Genomic DNA, 22,046 nt, shown 5'->3' on the forward strand with positions numbered 1-22,046 from the left:
CAGGAGGGCAAAGAGGAGGAGAAGTGCAGGAGTTATTGTAGAAAGTGGAGGTGGGGACTGACGACGGGGTAAAGCAGGAGCAGCTGGACGAGCAGCAGAGTGCAGAGGGACGGACGGAAGGAGTGACCTCGCCCGCAGTCCGACGTGTTCTCCTGCAGGAGGAAACAGGAAACAGGAAGCCGGCGTCACACATGCAGCACGTTTAAAACGCAGCACATCAACGGAGACAGCTTCTCAAATAGTCCTTCAGGTCAAGGTGATGTAAAACATGCATTGGATCAGTTATGCACATTGTTTGAGAATGTAAAAACTTAAGGCTGAACATGATCTGACTGTCGATGTTGTGGGAACCTGCTGGACATCACACGAGGATGCTATCTCCAAGGTACAGAACTGGACAAGACGCTGCATCCCACATACAGGAAGAGGATCAACATAATGTCCTACTGAACTGGAACCAGCAGAGACCCCCATCATTTAGTCTGTTCAAACAAGTTCTGAACCAAACTGGAACATTTAAAACAATAAGGGGGACATAGTCCTGGGGATATGGGGACCACTGATGGACCACTGATGGACCACTGATGGACCACTGATGGACCTCTGATACCACGACTATGGCAAGGCAGGCCTGAACCTCTATGAACTTTAACCATGGCTTGAACTGAAGAACTGTTTGTTCATTTGACTAAATCTCATTTTCTGCATTTGTAATTATTTCTTTATTTTCTTAATGTTTGTTTTTCCTTTTCTCTTGAGTCCACTTTAATCTTCTCTTTTTCTGCTTTTTGTTTTCCATCTTATATTTGACCTCCTTCTGTTTTGTTCTATATGTTTAAAAAATGTTGAAAATAAAATAAAAAGATAATTGGGGGGAAAAAAAAGTCCGTCAGGCACTTTTATTCTGCCTGCAGGCCATCGACACACTGAAACCAGTGAGGGAAGCTCGTTCTGATCCAACCCTGAACCACCGTGTCCATGCTACACATCACAGCGTCCCACAGCTTCTGTCCAACAGCCATAAATGCCTCTTTATCATAATAAGTGCAAATATGCCACTACCTTTGTGCAACACACACTGTGCTTATTATTTAATTTCATCTTTATATAAAGAGTTGTTTTTAAATATCACGTTGTATATAGTTGTTTACAAAGTTTTTGTATTTTTTTGCAGGCCTGCACCTTCCTGTTCGCTGTGCTCGTTGCAGTGACAATAAAACGACTCTGAATCCCACCTCGTGTATAAAAGATGTCAGTAATTCTGCGTTTTTTGTTACTAACTGCATTTTTGCACTAAACTTTGGTTCACTTCAAACATGATATGTAGTTAAACACCACCTCTGTAACCTGTTTTCCTCGTTTAAATGCACGTGTGTTTAATTCTGTGTCAGTACTCTGAGAATAAAGTCAGATTGTGCACACGGAGACACATCCTGAGCAGGTAAAGGTGATTCTGGTTCTGATTCATTTGGTTTAAAATGACACCACATTACAAGTTTGTGAATCTATTCAACCAAAGCTGCATCATGTATGAACACCCATTTAATAGATATTACTTTAACTGATCAAAAATACTGCAAATTGGAGCGTATAACTCGCAGGTACACATCTTCTCCACCAGAGGGCGTGACTACGATGTTAGATTAATGGGTTAGCAGGAAACATTGAGCCCATCGTTTTAGATGCTATGAAATGCTAACAGCTAACACGCACTGGGGGAGGTTCTGGTCATAGTTTACCATTTAAATCGGCCTTTTACTTTTTATCTGACAACATCCTGGATGAGTGACACAGATTCTTATAATTTATATCTAGCTGGTTTTTGTTTGGTCCTGATTTGCTGCCATGTCTGGTGCCCCCTGCTGTTTCTGCAGCTAATAACAGACAGATCAGCACATTAATTAGTCTATTGTTATTAATCAGTATCAGTAACAATAATTTCTTCTTTGATTTGGTCTAAAAGTGACTGAGTTTTAGCTCTAAATGCGTTTCTTGAGGATCACGTTTAAATGTATGAAGCTTAAAGTCGAGCAGCTCTAATGTGCAGCTGTCATGTTATAAATAAACGGCTGCATTGACAGAGAGCTGAGCGGTGAAGTAAGTGCATTAACTTGCACCATCATCCTCAGTGCTTCTGTTCTAACAACCAGCTCCTCTTGATAAGGTGGATGAGCAGAGACCTGGTTAACGAGTAAAGCTGTTGGGATAGCCAGCGTCTGATCGGGATGCTAGGATTTGTTGAGCCTGGTTCTGCCGAGTCGAGCAAAAACTATATGAAAACTACAAGACCTATTGTAACAGAAAACACAGCGAGGACCTGAAGGACTCTGAAGCTCACGACTGATCTGAGAGCAGTAAGATGATGATGATAAAAGCTCCCATTAGGATTCGACCAGCAGTCATTTATGAGTTTCTGGACGACAGTGGACGAGCTACGCAGTTTGTAGAATAAACAGTTCACCCGTATAGTAATATTAAATAAAGCTGACTACGACACACACGTCTGAAACCTGATGTCTGTTTGCTCGTGTGCTAAATGTACTCATCAGCTTTTTCAAATCTTGATCCTGCTTTTGGCTTTAAAATCCTCTCCTCTTGCTGATTCTAAGTGAGTAAACGCTGAACAGCTCTTCATCTGTGGAGGTCTTACAGTGATGTTATTGTCGAAGCAGGTGGAGGGTCCTTTTCGATAGCGCGCCACAGTCATCTCTTCACACGGATTCTCCTCCTTGACTGAGAATCGACACGATTAAGGAAAATTAACAACCTCAGACTTTCACTTTTTCATCAACATCTCCCACAGATCTAAACGAGCGGTCAGGATTCACGGCGTCTCGATAAAGATAACCCTAAAATAATTGTAAAACATTTGTTCTGGCGACGAGGAGATGAAATCCAGAGATTAGAGAGTGTGTCTTGTTCTTCTGCGCCAGCTGGTGCGCGATGTGAGAAAGGATACACTCCTCCTCCTCCTGGGAGAGCTTCTCGATCTCGCAGGTGTTGCACGGCATCTTTTCTGCCACCACAAACAGCAAGTTGGTGTTGTTTATCCTCTTGGCATGAATCAGCCTGCAGAGAGAGGGAGAGAGACGGCAGCTCTGTCAACAGCCCCCCTCTGCTCGCTTACATCACACACTCATTTGCTAATGGATCAGCCAGATTCATGAGACAGCCTTATAAGGCTCATTTAGCCAATGATATGACCGTTTCATTAAAGCTGATGCGGGTTAATCATCGGCAGAGTTTATTAACTCCGGCAGAAAGATGAATCTGTCTTGCTAACTGTGTCTCTGTCCTCCGTGTTATTTATGCGTCAGCTCGTGTCGCTGTGTGCGTTTCCTACAGACCTGGAGCAGTTGCCACAGTCCTGCAGGATGTTGTAGGAGCTGCTGAGGTTGCTTAAGTAGTACTGGGTCTGGATCATTACACAGCTCCTCTCTTTGGAGTCGAATCCTTCTGCATCCACCTCATCTGCACAGACATGCCAGTGACACTTCAGTCTGACTTTAATGGTGCACAAAGATGCTCATCACCGTTTGTGTCGTGTTAAACTGAATACACCTCCTGCTTAAAGCCTAAATAAATGCAACCAGAAGCCAGTTTTATAAATACAGGAATCTGGGAAATAAAAACACTAATTCCACCCACCTGTGACAAACCAACTGCGGTAAGCCAGTCCATAAATAAACTGCTGGAACAAGGACCTGTGGACACAGCAGGCGTCAGTAAGAATCTGAACAGTCAATAAATGTGGCCCAGTAATAGGTTAGTGCACTGATAATATAACACAGGAGAGGGCAGGTCTCTAAATGCCAACGATTCAGCTCAAGAAGGCCCAGATTTTACTCACGTTTTGGTGAATCACTGCACTTTGTATGCACAGCAGGACAACAGCAATAAAACTTTACAAACCGAGTCAGAATCACCTGACTGCACAAATAACCCCGACTCAGACGGAGGGCAGAAAAGACCGACTCATTCCTGTTTCCATCTCTGACACTCTGGTGCTAAAAAAAAGTGTTTTGTGCAGTACGATATGGTTGTAATGCCATAAAGGTAAAGCTTTTTGATTTTACAAAAAGTTTAAACAAACTTGGAATCAACTGCGCCCCCTACAGGATTTCAAGTCCCATCGGGGCTCCGTTTGACTTAGAGCTACAAAATTCGGGACACATATGAAGCAGGTCGGGACGCACAAAAAAGTCCATCAGAGCGTTTCCGTAAACCCAACAGGAAATCTGCCATGTTGGAAAAACTGCGAGCATTACGGGCCATTTTTGGGCATTTTCAAACCACAAGAGTTCCCGACACTGTAAAGCAGCTGACTCTAGATAATGAAGATATTTGCATCTCTATTTTGGTTCCATGTGTGTCTCCTAACTGCTGGGTGTAAACACAACCTGCAGTTCAACCAGTCCAGCTGAAAAGTCCTGAATTTTTGTTTGTTTTTTCACAGCTGAACCATTACCGTAATTTCCGGACTACTAAGTGCACCTGAAAATAAGCCACACCCACTAACTTTTAATTAAACCGTAGAGGCTTTTTTCTGAACAGTTCCTGTAACACGGCTGGTTAAGGAAATAAAACTCCAGCAGCTGCCAGGAAAAGTCACTGATCGCTATCTTCATCTTCCTCCTGCACTAAAACCACTAAAGTCGTCTTCTTCAGTGTCTTCAGGAGCTGAACAGCCTCAGAATCACTTCATCACTTCCTCAGTCTCTCTGTCGTCGTCGCTCTCAATGTCACAAATTCGTAAAAATCCCTAAATTAGCTGCATCGTTGTTTAAGCCACAGTGTTCAAAGTGTGTGAAAAAAGTAGCTGCTTATAGTCTGGACATTACGGTAATTATTTTCCAGCTGTGACGAGGGGTGCAGACTTTTCTGATAACTGCAGACAATTTTGTTTTTGCATTTTTAAAAAAACAAGACATGTAGAATGAAGGAATTTCAATTAAAAGCTAAATTTTGAAGCTTTCTGTCTGAACAGAACTTCACATATAATTAGCTGAGAACCTCAGAAAGCTGAAAGTCAGACGTTTCCTTTTGTGTTTAGTCTCTGATAAATGGTGTCATTTTGGGGGATTTTTCAGAGATAACAAGCCTTTCAAATGGGTCGGTTTTGGGTTCAGAGCGGTTAAATCACATGCTGGTGCCACTTCCTTTATGGGTCCAGAGAGCTGCTCGGTTCACACGAGGGTTTTAAGACGAAGCTACGTCCAAGAAACTCACTTGGATGGTGTAGTTATTATAACAAGCTCGTGTGGGGAGGGAGTTCTAATATTTGTAGGTGTGTTGAACAAACAATAAACCCCAAATGATGAGTGTATAATATGCATTTCTTAGGTATGGTACATGTGTTCCTGTGTATCTCACCATGCAGCAGCTGATGTCCACCAGGCCAGGTTTACAAAATCTGCAATCGTGGGCTACAAATACAGAGAAAGAAAAAATCTGTGTCCATCCATTGCTTCAGCACATTTCATCCAAGTGATGCTGATTGACTTGTCAGACGTCGCTTCGTACCACAAACACTCCTCTGGGCGCCGCTCCACCTTCGCTGCTCGGCATCCGCTCGCACACCGACTGGTAATCGAAGGACTGCTTGCGGTTGTAGAAGGAGTTGTTGTAGAGCGCGTACATCAGGTAGGGGTCCACGTCGCTGAAGAACATGCCCACCTGTCAGGGTGACAAACACCAGTCAGGTCAGGCTCTGGGTGGAGATCAGAGAGGAACCACGATGAGGACGAATGAATGCTTTAATGAAACCTTGTTCCAGTCGTCCTTCTGGTTGGACATGATCAGGAATCCGCCGTCGTCTATTAAATAACACAGGAGATCCTGCACACGGACACAGAAACAGAGCGTTAGCTGGAAGAACAGAGCGAAGACGTGCAGAAGGTCCAGCTGAGCAAACACTCACATCGCTGTTGGCTTCACAGTCCATCTCACAGCCCCTGTTTGGTCCACACTGTCAGAGGAAAACAGAAATTATAAGTAGCTGTAAGGAAGTTTTTATGTAGTGGAGACCGGGGATGGATGTACCACCCTCAGTTTGACTAATGGGGATGTCATCAGTACAGTCCATGCCCACCTGGAGCCATAAAACCATTTTTCAGGTACGAAAAGTAAAAATTTTCATCACAAACATGTTTTGCATCGTGTCCATTGTGCTGTAGATGCAGTTGTTTCACTTACATCAGCTCCAGCAGGAGTTTCTCCAGTTTAATTTGTTGCATTAGTGCTAGCTTTGAAGCTAAATGCTAAAAACAGTTAGCTTTTTAATGACTGCCTGGCACAGGGAGGGTTCGGACTGTTCTTTAAACGTTCCCCTTATGTTGACATGTTGCACTGGTCTCCTGCTACAAAACACTCACACAACACACACCAGTTTATACTTTATTATTCTTTATTTTATTTATTTTATGTTATATCTATTTATTTATTTTACTGTATTTAACGTCTACGTTGTATTTATTTTATTATTATTTCTGTACTCTTACAAGTTTGTCGTTCCTTCTTTATTATTCATCAAAGTGTTTCCATACATTTATTAGTGTGGGTGTTTTCTAAGCATAATAATTCCATCCTCAAGTCGTGTTACATCTCACCTCGGTACAACAACACACCTCTTTGTATTTGACATTAATTTACATAATCTGTGATGGTGTAGTAGAAGTCCAGATGTCTGTCATTTATAGCAGACACATATAAGAACCACATGTCAGGATTTGACATCTCCAGCACAAAGAACCACTGAGTTCCACTCGCTCAAACAAACAGTGCTCCTATCATCCCCCGTCTCCCCTCCTACATACTACATGTATGTGGACTTTACCGTGTTGGAGCCTTGACGGTTGTCTGTGTGGTTGCTGGCGAGAATCTTGAACTTATCCGTCCAGGCTTCAAGGTCCAGCTTCACTCCGACAACTGAAGGTAGCAAAAAGGATTCATTAAAATAACAGAAATGCACAAAATAAGACGAACATAAAGGAAGGAGATGCAGAGCACGGACACACGTCAACACAAAGAGACGAGACGACAAACAGAGACGTGCAATTATCTCCGGCTTGCTCTGAAACATTTTCTTTAATATCTATCATTACTGGGAGTTTGTTTCTTCTCTCTCAGGAGAAAGTGCACCTGCAGGTTTGATGGTCTTCCCTCCTATTGTCATCTCCAGCGCCGTGCTGACCAGAATACCTATGGTGTCATTTTCTGGGTTCAGCAGCTCGTCCCTGACTGCAAGCAACAGAGAAACAAAGCAGGAGAGAGGTTAGAAACAAGCAGCCGAGGCTCTGCGTGAGCCTTATAACTCAGGCCTGAGAGCATCACTCACCCGTTCGATAAGGCGCTCGGAAGATGTAGCCCTTGTTGTCGAGGCTGCGGCGGTAATAGCTGGCATTAAACGGCTCAGGGTCCTCTTCCCAGCTTTCTGCAGCCCTAAGATTTAAGACCAGAGATACCGCGGCTATAAATTTCCGAGCTTCTCGCTAAAACCCACGTGTTTACGAAAACTTTGCGACTTATCAATTTAAGAGAGAACAAAGTGGGAAACAGAACAGAAGCACAAAGCAGCAGACACGCAGCCCTGATGAAGAGTGCACTTACTTGTTCGGAAACACTCTCGTTATGCCTCCATCTGTCGCCGCAAACACGGCCAGGAAGCCGTATCTGAAGGAGGAAAAGAACAACAACGGGCCTCCAGTCAGTTTCTCATCCAGAGTCCAAATCTGAAAACACACTTTCCTCGCCGCTCGTACTCACGTGTTCAAGTCTTTATTCTTCCACACTTTCTCCACCAGCTGCCGGATGATGCCGGTGTCCAGGATGAGGTTGTGAAGGAGCAAATTGTCACCTGATGGGAGGAGAGAGACTCGTACAGGTTAATGCACACATGACACGAGTTGTCCAAGAGTCAGACCAAAGACACAACATGCATGATGTTGGTGCAAATTAAACATTTCAGATTTCACAAATGTTTCCCCGACTTCAAGCAAAGTCAGCGTTTAAAACTCCTTCTGCTTCTGTGCACTAACACCAAGAGACGACACCAATGATTGTTTCTGGATTTCCTTGGTTTTAAAAGAGCCAGACCAGCCTTATTCCACACCGTTCTTGTAGTTAAAGAACTGCATGAAAACACCTCTCATCCATCCATCATCTCTACACCTCAATCCTCACTAGGGTGGTGGGGGGCGGAGCCTATCCCAGCTGACTCAGGGTGAAGGCAGGTTCACCTGGACAGGTAACCAGTCTATCACAGGGCTACACTTAGAGACAGACAACCAAGCACACTCACATTCACACCTACGGACAATTTACAATCACCAATTAACCTCAGCATGTTTCTGGACTGTGGGAGGAAGCCGGAGAACCCGGAGAGAACCCACGCTGCACGGGGAGAACATGGAGACTCCACGCAGAAAGATCCCGGGTGTCCTCACCGGGACGCCAACCAGCGACCTTCTAGCTGTGAGGCGATGGCGCTAACCACCTTTAGCCACCTGGCAGCCCCCTTGTGTGTCATTTTCACTAAATTCTTCTCCAGGAGGAGTCAGTACTACTTTCGTTGGACTACTCTCAGCAGTGGATCTCCACATATTTTCAACATTGCAGTATTCTTCTGCAGCAGGACTTTAAATAATGTGGCATTAGTGTTTGAATAACAATAAGTTATGAGAGAAAGGAATAAATTCCATCAGAATCTGGCCACATGGTAGATGCATGTCAATTAATTGTTGTTTTTTATGTTTTTTTTACAAGACTGTCATTAGACTGATCCTTCCTAAATGGATTAATTTAAAATTAGAGGCGTCACAAAATCAGACTGTCACGTCATGATGACCCCGGCCAGAAGAATTCAGAATCAGAATCAGATTTATTGGCAGGTGCAGTTTACAGAACACGAGGAATTTGTTCGGTGCAACGATAAATGTAGAGTAAGGTACAAGATAAAAATATAAAAATAGCTAAAAAAGTATGAGCTCTTCTTCTTCTTCTTCTTCTTTTTTTTTTTAAATATCATGGTTGTGGTCAAAATGAATATGACGTCCTATTTAAAATAAAATCCTAACTTTGTCTATGAGGGGAAAAGACAGGAAGCTCACATTGTTTGGAGTCTGGCGTCACCTTCTCCATCAGAGCGATGAAGTTGAGCAGGAACTCCGTGTTGTTGTTGGACAGTTCCAGATCATTGCAGTACTCCCTGAGGAACAGACGAAGCACTTCAGCTCAGAGGGAAAGAACCAACGTGAGGGACACACAACACGGGGTGGAGATGCAACAAACCAGACATATGTTGCTTGATGCTAATGTGTGCAGCATGCATATTTTAGAAGTTTTCCAGGACTGCTGTTAGTCGGAGTGGATCGACTGCAGAGCAGAGAACAGGCATGACAGCTGAAGACCAGGACGGTTAATATTAAAACGGCACATGCAGAGGATTTTAGTCTTCTTTTATTCATACAAACTGAAGCTTTTTGGTTCGTCTAACACTCCTTACGTTACCTCGTTCATCTAAATGTATTCAAACATGCAGCACCACAGTAGCAGCAGGCAGCGAAGGCGTCACATGACTCTATTACTTTATCACAATGAGAGTAACTGAGCGAAGAAAATGAACAAAAAACACATTATAAAGCTCCGACGAATTTTATGTTTTCCTGCTCATTTGAAGAATTTCTGGCTTTAAGTAAACACACAAAAGTTTGAGAACGAACGAAAACCAACAAAGTCGTGCAACTCAACATCACAGTAAAACACAATCCAAGGAAGCAGATGAGAGAACTCTGAGATGTGGAGCGGAAACAAAACGAGACAAAAGGTCTATCGTGTGAAAAAGACAAGACCAAAAAACTGATGACCACCAACGACAGCAAGCATTCACACACACAGGGCTACCTGGGAGCAATGAACACATGTCCTTCAGACTCAAAACTGTTTGGCAGCAGTGATTCAAAATCTGCAACAGAAAGGGGAAGATTATCCAGGAAGAGCAGTGGCCGGGCCAGTGGGGAGTTGTGGCTACACAGCAGCTGTTATCCAGAGGTGCGGGGACGCAGAAGGGAGTTTACCATAGCAACACTGAGGTATCATGGGAACACTAGCGTTAGCCAATATGGTGCCTCAAATGGAACCTGACCCTCGATGGACGACTGCTTTGGTTTCACAAGCACTCACAGCTTCTGCTTTGGTTTCTTTGTCAACTTTTTCTTTTCCTGATTATTCCTGGTTTAGATCTGATGTTCTTTTTGTTTTTTGGACGTCTGAGAACTGACTTGACAGACGTGATTTGTCAGGAAGCAAGTTCTCAGACAGAATACCCACAATGAGTGCTTTGGGATCAGGCAGGCATCAACATGGCCAACTATTGCAGGGGGAGGTGGGTGAAGGTCCTGATGGAGGTGGTCACCCCTCAGACTGGCAGGGGGCAGGACGTGGAGAGACACATAATCAGAGGAAATGCATTGCATTGTGAAGGGCATGTGGAAGGGCAACTTCAGTTATTCTACCAGAGCAGAACAGAAGACAGAAGATCAGACGTTGTTGTAAAGCCGCGGTCTGCGATGAATCCAGTTTCTCATTAAGTCATGACCTGTAACTGTGTACAGAAGAGGGATCAAATGTTCATTTAGACAGCTAAAATCGAGTGCCCAGGTAGTTTTCCGCCCACAATGCCATGCACATCCGGGGTCGGGTTTACTGAGGAAGCGTTGGGCCGTGGCCCTGGCAGTCTGAGGGGTGAGCGGGGGGGAGGGAGACAAGCCGATGGAGACAGGGAGTACAGAGGGACGACATAGGAGTCAGGTGCCGTGCCCAGCGGCACCCTGACACCTGACAACATGGGAGGACCTGGGTTGGCAGGACACAGCTCAGCCCTGTGGGGTCAGTCTGCAAGCTGCAGTGCTTCCAGCTACGGACGAGATGCTACGGCAGCTAGCAAACAACAACTGTTAGGAGAGATTTTTATATGGTGTCGAATAAACCTACGGATGAATAAGAGTATCATAGGAGCCCTATTTACTGTACTGTAGATAAAGACCATGCTGATGTATTGCAGAACATTAGTGTGGATTCAGCAAACAAACTACAAATCTGTGACTGTGTGTGGAGCTAAATGTGATCTAAAAATCTGGGATTTAAAAATGAAAAGATCTGTGAACACCTGAGGCCTACAGCGTGAGAGTTAGTTCAGACATTTAAGAGCTAATGACACTGTAAGAAAAAGACAGAAAGAGAGCAAAGAGGAGGAGGAAGATGAGAAAAGGTGAGAAGAAAGTGAAAGGAGGAGACAGAAGAAGGAGGCAGACACGACTGGTTTGGAGCTATCTACAGAAGGAGGAGGACTGAGGTTTGGGGGAAGAGGAGCAAAAGACAAAACATGAATATCTGTCTTCCTTGGTGCAGTACACTTCGTTTTTTTGCTGTTTTTCTTTAGCAGTGGATATGTGGGGCGGAGGGTGAGGCCGGGGACTGGAGGAACCATAGTGAGAGATGTGGGATCTGAGCTGCAGCAAGAGGGTGAGGAGGAGGAGGAGGAGGAAGAGGAGGAGGAAGAGGAGGGATTAAAGGAGGAAGAGGAGGAGGAGGAGGAGGAGAAAAAGGAGGAATAAAAGGGAGGAAATCCTGAAGGCAAGACGGGCAGGAACAGAGGCAAGCAGGCTGGGACAGGTGAGGTTAGGAGGGGGGGCAGCAGGGGGGAGGTTTAGGACGAGAGGTGAGGGAGGGAGGAGGAAGCGGTAGGGAGGTAGGAAGTAGAGGAAGGGAACGTGGACCAATATGGAGTATACTTGCCCTTGGTGTATGGCACTGTGTGGATCCATCAGAGAAGGAGTGAGCAAGAAAAGAAACAGGGGATTGGGTGGGAAGGGGGGATCACAGACAATATTTTATTCAATTACTGTTTGAATAAAAATATTGTTTTCTTGAAAGAAAAAAACCAATTAAAGTCAAACAAGACAAGAGAGAAAAAGAAATGAAGAGCAAACATCTTATTTGCGAGAGCAAACGAGGAAAAAACCAACAGAGGAAATTATAAAAAAAACCACAACAACAACAACAACAACTGGATAATCCAGGAACAGAAAAAACAGTAAAGACAAAACCGGCAACTGTGAGAAATAACCATGGCGGAACGGAAAGTTAAAAAAAGAAATAAATCAAATGCACCAGGAAAAGAGGGGAGCAACAGGGTCTGGACAAAGAAAGAATGAGAGAGACAACACGTGTCCCCATTCAGATCCACAAAAACCCAAACTCCCACAATTGACGAGACGCCCCGGGTCCCGGGCCATGTGGGAGTTTATCTGTCGAATGATTCCAAAGCTGAGAAACGTCTCACACAGTCCAAAAGAAAAGTCACACACAGCAAAAAATAAATTAAAAAAATCTCCCAAAACAAACCATGATAAGGAGTGAAAAGCATGCGTGTTTTCACAGTCTGTCCAGAACATCGAATACTTTGAACACAGACGCTTCAGAATCATTACTCGGTGGAGAAGAGGCGAGAGCATTTGGCAAAAAAAATAATAGCACAGAGGTCACCATTATTTTCACCTGAGTAACACAGTAAAACCACAGCTTTCACCTTTCTGTCAGTTCAGTTGTTTTTTTTCTTCAGCCAGTGTGAAGAAAAAACGTCACCGTTTGTATACAGCACAGCATGAAGACAGGAGGGACGGGGAGGAGAGGGAGGAGAGAGAGGAGAGGAGGGGATGGTCCTGCCTATCGGAGAGCTCGGAGAGGGGAGGAGAGGAGAGGAGGGGGAGAGAGGGAGAGGCGGCTCCGCTCGGGCTCGCTATGGTGGTGTCGGAGACCCGGGACGAAGGGCTGGACCGGGTCAGAGACAGGAGAGAGCAGAGGAGGAGGAGGAGGAGGAGAGCGAGAAAGAGGAGGAAGAGACGAAGGACGCTGGCTGGTTCCCCAGAGTACTTACACTGCACCTGGAGGATCTGGTCGCTGAGGTTGGCCTTGATGTGGTTCTCGCTATATGTGGGCAGTACCAAGCCTAGACTGAGGGGACGAGAGGCAGACGCACAGAGTTAGGAACCGATGAACCAGGTCACGATCCACAAAAACCAACCGGATCAATTTCACGAAACTCGCTGTGAACAACGTGAGAACAATTAAATCTGACTTTCTTTAAACCTGAGAGCTGCAGGTCCGTGTTCTCTGAGCGGACATTAAGCCGCCGTCTTCACAAATTTGAGCATCAAAACTTTAATTTCTGGCATTTTGGTGAATTTTTATAAACACTGAATTATGAATTTGAGCCATTTGTAGTCGAAAGTCTTAAACTGCGGCTCATCTGAACCAGTTTCTTCATTTTAAGCATTAGAACCGAACATGATGATGCTGTCGGATGTGAATTATGGATCAAATTGTGCTTTTCTGATCATCTTTAAGGGTGTAAATGAAAAGACTGCAGAGAACTCAGCTCTCAGGTTCATAAGTCAGGTGGCAGTTAGAAGAGAACAGCATCGTATTTTATTCATCTACAAAACATTGTTAGGAAAATGACCTGAATATCTTTTTAATTATAGATCAATTTCTCATCAAACTAGGGTCCAAGATTTTATCGTCTTGGAAACACACTCATTAAAACTGAGATCAGGAGCTTTTAAATGTTATGCAGCCGAGTATTGGAACAAAACTCAAAACCTGTTGAGATGAGATCGTCTGATCCTATTGGACAGGTTGAAGGCTCTGGTGTCCAACAGGAAGCAGTACGAGTGTTCCTTCATTTTAACTTGTACACTTTCTCTAACTTGTTTATTCTGTCTGTGTAAATATATATTCTTTGTATGAAATCGGGGCGTCTCGCTGCTCCTTTCACTGCTTCTATTTGATTTCCAAACAGCGACGAACCAATTAGCAGGAAGTAGGAGGAGGAGCTGGGGTTGGAAACATCAGGAGAGGTTTTGTTAACCAGTGTGCTCTGAATGCGGTTTAAAATCATTCACAGATTCCATGAGGTTCACAAGGTTCTGGTCGGAGATCTTCTCTTTTTTGATAAAGGTCCTGAAGGTGCAAATGACTCGGCGTCGCTTCAAAAACTCCTCTAAAGCTCAACACTGTTTACTCTCTTGTGCTAATTGTTTGTGCTCAGAAGCTGATTCTGCAGCATCAGAAGGAGGCAGAACTTCGTCTTATAGCTGCTGGACAGCAACACCAGCAGATACCCTCCACCGAGAGGAAATCAGACGTGTCTTGAAGAAGATCTGTGGGCCAATGATCACCTTCTTAAAGGGACGGTAGACTACTGGTCACTCATAACGTGGAGTGTCACTCATAAGGAAAAACCAAGGAAGCCCTGATTTGCACAATCTGCTGTACATGTGCTGGACTTTTTCTTTCTTGCTTCCTAATAAAAACACTTGAAGAGAGTTTCAGTGGGAATCGATAGCAGGATGTTTGGTTTGTGTTTTGCTGTTTGCAGATGTTTCTGGGAACTCGCTGCCTCGCTTTCAGAGACGCTCATGTTCGCTGCCGACAGGAGGAGTGCGTTACAAAGCAAGTTCAACACAACCAGGCGCTCTTTGTTTAAGTTTGCGCAACAAAACCTCCAATCTGAGACAGCGGCTACAACAATGGTGCTTATCGACGGTCTTTGTGGACTCGGGTTTTCTTTATCAGGGGCGTCATGTGACTCTGTGTACGTCCCACTTAAGTGGAGAGGAACAGGTTGTTATTGTGAAGAGCTACTGAGAGAATAAAACATGTATTATGGTAAAAAGTGCAAATGATGGACGGCAGAGAACATTTATTTTACCACTAAGAGCACGATTAGTGCAGCCACTTGTTTCCAGCAGGACAGCCGAACGTTGGAGCTCTTAAACAGTGAACTTCATACATTTAAACATGATCCACGGATTTAGGTCTCATTATGGAGGACTTGTGGAGATCGCTTTACCAAATCAAACTTAAATTAATGTTACTGACTGAATATCTGCTGCCACAAATACCAACAGATGAAGCAATTTTCTAATCTGTTATTATAGCTGCAGTACCAGCAAGTATTAAAGCAGGTCCAGTCGTGACTCGATAATCCGACACTAAATGTAAAACCTTCTTCTATGTCGGATATCAAGGCCGTCGGATTGTCCAGACGGAGGTCCAGATACGAGGAGGGCTTGATGCTGGAAGGCTCATTAGTTGTTCATTATTGTTCATAGTTGTTATAATAACTAGTGGTTCTGGTCCCAGTAGAACTTTCTGCTCTCTGGATGTTCAGGCCCAGTTAATGATGAATATCAGAACATTGGGTGCGGTCGGGGGACACTTCCACCCCGGGGCAGCGCTCTGACGGGGTGGAAGTGTCCAGAACACACAGGCAGTACTTGGCTGCTGATGCTAGTTTAGTTAGCGCTCACACTTCTGTTTCCTCCATCGGTGGCGGTGGGGGAGTGGCAGATACGCTCCACCGTTACCATCCATGTTTACTTCCATAAACACTGAGCACGCTCGCTGCGTGTGACGTCGTCGTGTCCTCTTCTGCGCATGCGGGACACTTTTGGCTCGTATGAAGTTCACACAGCAGATCACATACAAGTCGCATTGAACTGGAAACGTGAAGGAAGTCACAAAGAAATCCTCATTGAGCATCAAGTCCTGCAGTGTGAACGTAGCCAATCTGTGGGATTGTTCAGTCAGATAATACGCCGTCACCCTGATTGGTGACATTAAATGTCATGTCGGAGTCACAATCCAAGGCTGTCGCTATGTTAAGGCTGTTTTCATGGGTTCTGTTGGTTTTTCCTAAAAACCTGTCGGATAGCAGGTTTAGGATTGTTAAGGGTCGGATTATCGACGGCTGTAAATAAGTTTTGTGTATGTAGGTTCCCTCATACAACTTGTGCTTCTGTGACTAATGTACAGCTCAACAGGTTTGTCCCTCAGCTGAGAACCTGCGTCGCTCAGAGAGAATACGGCAGGAAAATAAAATAATAACACTTCTTTAAACCAACATAAATCTCAACCTCTGAGCAGAACTTCCTCCAGAGCAGGCTAGCTGTGCAGCATCAGTTGCCATGGTGATCTAGGAGGTTAACTGACCACCTCTGTAACCCTGAAAAGTCCAACTCTGTACTCCCATTAAGTCCAGTCTGGTTATCTGATGACGAACAGCTGCAGGCAGCAGCTGGACACAAAGTGAAAGTGAACCAAAGCAAGAAAGGTGGAAAAAAACTCAAACTAGTTCAGCTAAACTGAGCCGAGTGTGTCACTAGAACCGACACCGATCACATCACACACAGCTACTGGAGACTTAAATGTTCATCTGAGGAGCTTCAAGGAAAACAGAAATGTAAGTTCATCGATGTGTAATTCCTAAAGTCTACTTTATATTTACTGTCATCTACCGAATCCAGAAACAGAGACAGAAATGGAGGCGCCCGTCCCATCTCTGAATCTTTGGTGTCATTCAAAGCTAAAATATAACTCATTAAGAGGATTAATTGGAACAGACAGAAAACGAGGCTGCGACGATATCTGTGGCCCAGAAATACAATATAAAGCTAATTTAGATTTAAAGAAACATCCCTCATTTCCCTCAGCCTTGAACTCTGTGATACGGGAAACATAAGCGCGTCTACTTAGTCAGAACAGCAACACATCTGCTTTCTGAAACACGCAACTCTGCTTTGACTTGAACACTAATACAGCAGAAAGTCTGGTGTGGACTCTGCCAGAAGCAGGCGCGCTGCCAGCAGATGTAATAAAACACACAAATCAGGCGTTTGTAAGACGATTGAATATCATAAACTGTAATTTGCAAAATGCTGCCTGGAGGAAATGTCATTACGATGCGACCTCAAACGTCCGACCAAGTTTGGAGATGAATAAACTGTGTAATTAATTTGTGCTTGTTGAGGATTTTTTACGAGAGGAATTTAAAACAAAACAGCCATTTAATCTGCGTAGCTCAGATGAATTATTTAATGCGAATTAGCAAGCCGCCTTTAATCGCTGGTAGGTTCAGTGTGACACCGTAAATCTGAGACTTCGCTCACTGGTTCAAGCTGAGCAACCTGTTGGGCTTCTGAGGTTCAGGTGACCTACCTGTAGTCTGTGCCCTCCACCGGCGTCCACGTGTACGTCCGCATGGCCTCGTCGATGTAGCGCTGTAACAAAAGACAGCGTCACCTCCTCGTGTCCACAATCAGCGGGAAACAACAGACACTGAAGCATACGGAGCGATTCACTGCGTTCAGGAAGGTGCTACTCGGGCTCATGATTGAGTCTCGTGTATCGACGACTTGCCTCATCAACCGACTTAATGAGCGTCTTGATTTTCTTTTGCCCTGATTTGCCATTAATCATCTGTCGACGGATCTGAGGAGCGAGCGAGAGGGAGAGCAGGAGCGTGAGAAGGCATACTGATGCAAAACGGGAGGCAAACAACAACAGAACGCATCAGACGTAGAAACCCAAACAGTTGGGATGTTGCAGGGAAGTTTTACCTCCTCCTTGTTGCTGTCCTCCAGTTCTGCATCCAGGAAGTCCAGAGTGACGGGCTCCCTGAAGTTAATGATCTGAACAGAGAAACAGGAAGCAGGGGGGAGATGGAGGAGGAGCATCAGTGAGGAGGAACAACATCCACATTTAACTTCGACTCATTCAGGTTGATAGCTGGGCCCACCTTGGGTCGCAGGTTGGGGTGCAGCAGGACGTAACCGTTCGGATCGATGGCGAAGGTGTAGCCGTTAGCTCCGAGCTGCACAGAACAAGATTCATAACATGATTAAGTACTCGTTAACATGAAGGCCACACCACAGCGACATTGGATATGCGCGGCGCTCACTCTGTACGTCGGCGTCTTCCTCTTGATTTCGTTGATTGCGATATCGACTCCCATCACTCCCAGGATGAGCTGGTTCTGTACGAGCAAGACACAAAGTAATTATTAGCTATTAGCATTTTATCCACGACTCCCGCCGGCATCCCAGAAGCACACGGGGCTGGCAGCTGTGCAGAGAGCCTGCTCAGAACAGCTCTATACCATCCCTGACTTATCACAATCTGATTAGTCCGTACTTCCACAGTCTATCTTAGAGCGAGTCGGTTGTGCTGCAGCCTCGTCGCTTTAAGCCAGTGCGATAAGCTCAGAGCGAGTGCGTTGCTCACGGATACTCGATGTGCTCTGTGGACGTTGGCAGATACCACAGACGGGCTGCTGCGGTGTCTGCTGCCACCTCAGGGGGGAGGTGTTGCCTCGAAGAGCAGCAGCCGGGTGGACGCCATCACACATGATTGATGACGGTCAACAGCAGGAAGGAGGCTCAGAATGAAACCTGGAGCTCTGATGTGTGTCTCTGAGGAGCTTCAGGCTTCCTCACCCACCAGAATGAGCATAAAAACCCTGATCTTACATAATAATAACGAGCAGAGGTGTTCTTACCTTAACGCTGACGACATCAGCAGTGAGGTTGAAGACCGGCATCGTCCCGGTGATGACGAGGCCCAGACCCTGAAGGAACACATCCAGTTAGAAACGTCTCTGAAGCTGATACACACAAACATCTGGCCCAGTTTAAAATGAACATGATAAACGTTTCAGGGCTTCGGTGCCGCAAACACCTGCAGGATTTAGTCATTAAGGAACCTAAACCGTGATGTAATAATTTATATTTAACGTATATATTGATGTATTGTCCTTATTGAAATATGAGACAGAAACTTTTTACAAATTCAAGAATTCAGAAAGTACTGAATTTACATTTATCTTCACGTTACCAGAAACTGTGTTTAGTCACAAATATCTAAGTTTAAGTTTGTGTAAAATCCTCTACATATTACTTTAACCCTCTGAAACAAGCAGTTTGTTTGCTTCTGTAGTGAAAATTATTTCTGGTGCAAAAAACTTCTGGAAAAAAAGAAAAAAAAAGTAGTTTGTGGGCGTTTGTTTTGCTTCTATCACATTTTCACTCACTGTGTTTGTTTTTCCTACACATCCATAGAAACAGCACAACCATGGGTAGAATTAGAGCAACTTCAAATGTTTTTTGTGCACTTTAACAAATATTATAAATCAGAAAAAAGGGGAAAAATGAAAGGTGAATTTTTGTATTTTTTAATTTTACAAAAAATGAAAACAAATCTAGAAAATAATAAAAATAATGATCATAATGGAATCAACACGTACAACATTTTTCCACAGGTGTGACCAACACTGGAGGAAATCGTGACTCAACATACTTTAGATGTTTTTCACTGCCTACAATTTTGATTTTAAGTTAAAATTTAGTTGAAAACTCCTGAATTTTTCTCTTTTTTTTCACGGCTGAGTCACCAGTGGATTCTCAGTTGTGCTGAGAAGTACTGAATATTTAGTTTTTTCATTTTTTTCCCAGAATATGGTTTGTGTAAATGTTCTTTTTAAAGGAGACGCATGCAATGGAGTGATTTTGATGAAATATCACAATTCTAAGCTGGGATTTGGTGAAGTTTTCTGAAAGATCATCACATCAGAGAAGAGTTTAGGGACAATCTGACAATTCCTTCTGTTTCTGTTTCTGGTAATAAATTATTATAAAATGATTTGCACACTTCTGCTGTACTCTCGTTGCACATCACTACACAGGACTTTTCTACTTGACATATTACACCTATTGCACATTTTATATGTTCTTATTGTTTATTTTTGCTTATTTATCTGTGTTTATGGTGGGAACTTTATCTTTGTGCTTGTGTGAACAACATTTCCTCTTGGGGATTAATAAAGCATTTCTATTCTATTCTAAAAACCTGTGAGATGATGTTCTGACTCACCAGCGCGTCCTGGTAGACGTTGGTCCACTGCACCTGCTTGGCCTTGTTTCCGGCCAGCACCATGGGACGGCCCAGAACATCCAGGTACTCCTGCAGCAGCAACAACACACACGGCAGAGTGACCGCCCACAATAAACACACATAATCAAACGGACATTTATAGCCCTTGTCATGTCGCGGCGTTAAAGGCAGAGAGCTGGAAGAGCCTCCCAACGTTCATCTGTCATAAAACTACAAGACCCTGACCGGCCTCGTCTCTATCACCACATAAAGCAGCGGGCCGCCACCAGCGGCGTCCCGGTCCTGCCGAGCCATAAAGCCTCCGGTCCTGAGCCACTCAAGGCCGTTTTTCATCATTATGAAGGAGCTATTAAAAACACATTACGGGTGTCAATGGCACGACGTGCAAACACGCCGTTTCTCCCAGAGGCGCTACTGTCAGCGCCGGCGCTGTGACAATGTCCCACAGCGACGGTGGATGGAGGTGAGGGGTTAAGTCCACCAGCAATACATCACAGGCGCCACATCCTATTGTTCTCAGGAGCCTCCGTACGCAGCAGCTGAGACGTCTTATTTGGTAAACAACCTATCGATCCGTGTCCTTTTGGAGGTTGCGTGAAATTGGTGAAATTATCGAGCGAGTGACCTCCTGACACGGGAAGGAGCTGCTCTGCTGGAAAAGGACGGTCGCATCCTCTGTTAATGTAAAGAACAGGGACGGAAAATGGAATCTAAATATAACTGATGCCAATATTTACAAGTTTCAGCACAATACCATCAAATGCGAAACCAGAATCAGCAGAAACAGCAGCAGCAGGTCCTCCGGGGGTCGAGTGTTCATTTGAAAAACATTAGCCGTTCCCTCATAATGACTAATTTCCATCCATTTAGCGCTGAAAAGGGAACTGTTATCGCAAATGTCTGACCCTTGCCATCATCTATGCCTGATACACAAAAGGGCTGCCCCGTACGAGCGCGCTGCTATTCCAGCATTACGCTCCTGACCGTTTGTTTTCCATCGTCTGAGCAGCGAGGTGCTGACAGGCGTAACCTATTCTATTATTAGCTCAATAAAAGTCCGGTTTAATGCGCCACAGGGAGATATTCCATCAGGACAGTGACAGCCAGACCTTTTCACGGGATATGGGGGGAATTTTCCGCCTGACTAGAACAATCTAGGAAACATAAAAAGTCAGCAACCAGAGATATGTGGTCCAAAGGTCCCCGAGTATCGTAAGTGAAAGACCAGAATCTGTTATTATCGCACCACAACAGACGAATTAAAACTTCAGAGCATCCTCTAATCCTACACATGACTCAGGACAGCGTGCATAAAAATATGTTTGCCGTCTGCTGTTTGAGCATCCTGCTGAAGTGCGACTGTGTGATGAGTGTGTGATACTGAAGGGCAGAGTGCGGTTAAATAACAGAAGGCCCCGATGTGTCTTCAGGGCCTGTGCGGAGCGCTGTAGTCACCCACCTTCAGAAAACCTATTAGAGTAAGTGGCAGTTCTCAGAATATAAATATGCCAGAGTTAATGGAACAGCTGACAGTCTATTCTAGGGCCTGATCGCTCACCGGGGCTGGAGGGGAGGGAGGAGGAGGTAGGAGAGGAGGAGGAGGAGGGCAGCAGCAGCAGCAGCTCCACCACCACCGAACAACTGAGTAAATGTTCTACAGCTGGAATGAGGTTATCCCAAGGGCCTCTCAATGCTAGCTCAAAGTGTGTGTGACAGACGGAGGAGAGGGAAGATCTGAAAGCCTTATACTCCAGGACCATCAGTCCATCGAACCTCCAAGGTCTCCACAGTTTGAGCTGGACTGAACCAGCTGCTCCGTCATTATTTTGTGTGAAGGTGTAGCTCGTCCGTGTAGCTTACCTGGGTGTTGATTCTGATGGCGCCGATGGATGGAATTTCAAAGTAGTAACCTGAAGATGAAGAGGAGAGAATCAATACAGCATCCAGCCGGCACACCTGAGTCACATTCTACCTCCGAGCACTAAACTGTCACGGTGTGTGCAAAAGTGATCCATTTGCAGATTGGACTCTAATCTCCTCGTGTTATTAGGTACAAGTGGTACTATCATCCCCGGCTGATGGCGTTTGGTCACGCAGGCTTGCCGGAGCCGGCGGCCGCTGACCTCCCCGCACACACTGGCGGTGGCGCCGCAGGATGTAAATGTGGAGGCTCATTGGGAATGCGGAGCCCCAGGCAGCGCTGCTGCTGATTAGGAATGGAGGAGAATGACCGACTGGGTCAATAACCACGCCGCTCC

At 44.8% G+C, this 22,046-nt stretch overlaps 1 protein-coding gene across 2 annotated transcripts in view; it reads right to left on the reverse strand.

Annotated features, from left to right (window-relative positions):
- cacna2d2a (calcium channel, voltage-dependent, alpha 2/delta subunit 2a) overlaps window positions 1–22,046 on the reverse strand; it is a 160,531-nt gene continuing 138,485 nt past the window's right edge. The window contains exons 14-39 of one of the 2 annotated variants that reach the window (XM_008289262.1): window positions 21,649–21,698; window positions 19,768–19,857; window positions 18,398–18,466; window positions 17,801–17,875; window positions 17,639–17,713; window positions 17,460–17,531; window positions 17,260–17,331; window positions 17,059–17,120; window positions 12,935–13,011; window positions 11,794–11,808; window positions 9,901–9,961; window positions 9,108–9,205; window positions 7,765–7,855; window positions 7,609–7,671; window positions 7,337–7,440; window positions 7,141–7,239; window positions 6,836–6,927; window positions 5,921–5,968; window positions 5,767–5,838; window positions 5,524–5,676; window positions 5,374–5,426; window positions 3,649–3,704; window positions 3,348–3,471; window positions 2,960–3,069; window positions 2,651–2,733; window positions 1–152 (exon numbers count right to left, since the gene is read on the reverse strand). In XM_008289262.1, coding sequence (XP_008287484.1) covers window positions 33–152; window positions 2,651–2,733; window positions 2,960–3,069; window positions 3,348–3,471; window positions 3,649–3,704; window positions 5,374–5,426; window positions 5,524–5,676; window positions 5,767–5,838; window positions 5,921–5,968; window positions 6,836–6,927; window positions 7,141–7,239; window positions 7,337–7,440; window positions 7,609–7,671; window positions 7,765–7,855; window positions 9,108–9,205; window positions 9,901–9,961; window positions 11,794–11,808; window positions 12,935–13,011; window positions 17,059–17,120; window positions 17,260–17,331; window positions 17,460–17,531; window positions 17,639–17,713; window positions 17,801–17,875; window positions 18,398–18,466; window positions 19,768–19,857; window positions 21,649–21,698 — 2,084 coding nt within the window. In that variant the 3' untranslated portion in view covers window positions 1–32. The remainder of the gene's footprint in view (window positions 153–2,650; window positions 2,734–2,959; window positions 3,070–3,347; window positions 3,472–3,648; window positions 3,705–5,373; window positions 5,427–5,523; window positions 5,677–5,766; window positions 5,839–5,920; window positions 5,969–6,835; window positions 6,928–7,140; window positions 7,240–7,336; window positions 7,441–7,608; window positions 7,672–7,764; window positions 7,856–9,107; window positions 9,206–9,900; window positions 9,962–11,793; window positions 11,809–12,934; window positions 13,012–17,058; window positions 17,121–17,259; window positions 17,332–17,459; window positions 17,532–17,638; window positions 17,714–17,800; window positions 17,876–18,397; window positions 18,467–19,767; window positions 19,858–21,648; window positions 21,699–22,046) is intronic. The other variant, XM_008289271.1, reaches the window with a different exon arrangement.

Source organism: Stegastes partitus, unplaced genomic scaffold (genome assembly GCF_000690725.1).
Source record: "Stegastes partitus isolate 25-593 unplaced genomic scaffold, Stegastes_partitus-1.0.2 Scaffold14, whole genome shotgun sequence".
Classification (NCBI taxonomy): domain Eukaryota; kingdom Metazoa; phylum Chordata; class Actinopteri; family Pomacentridae; genus Stegastes; species Stegastes partitus.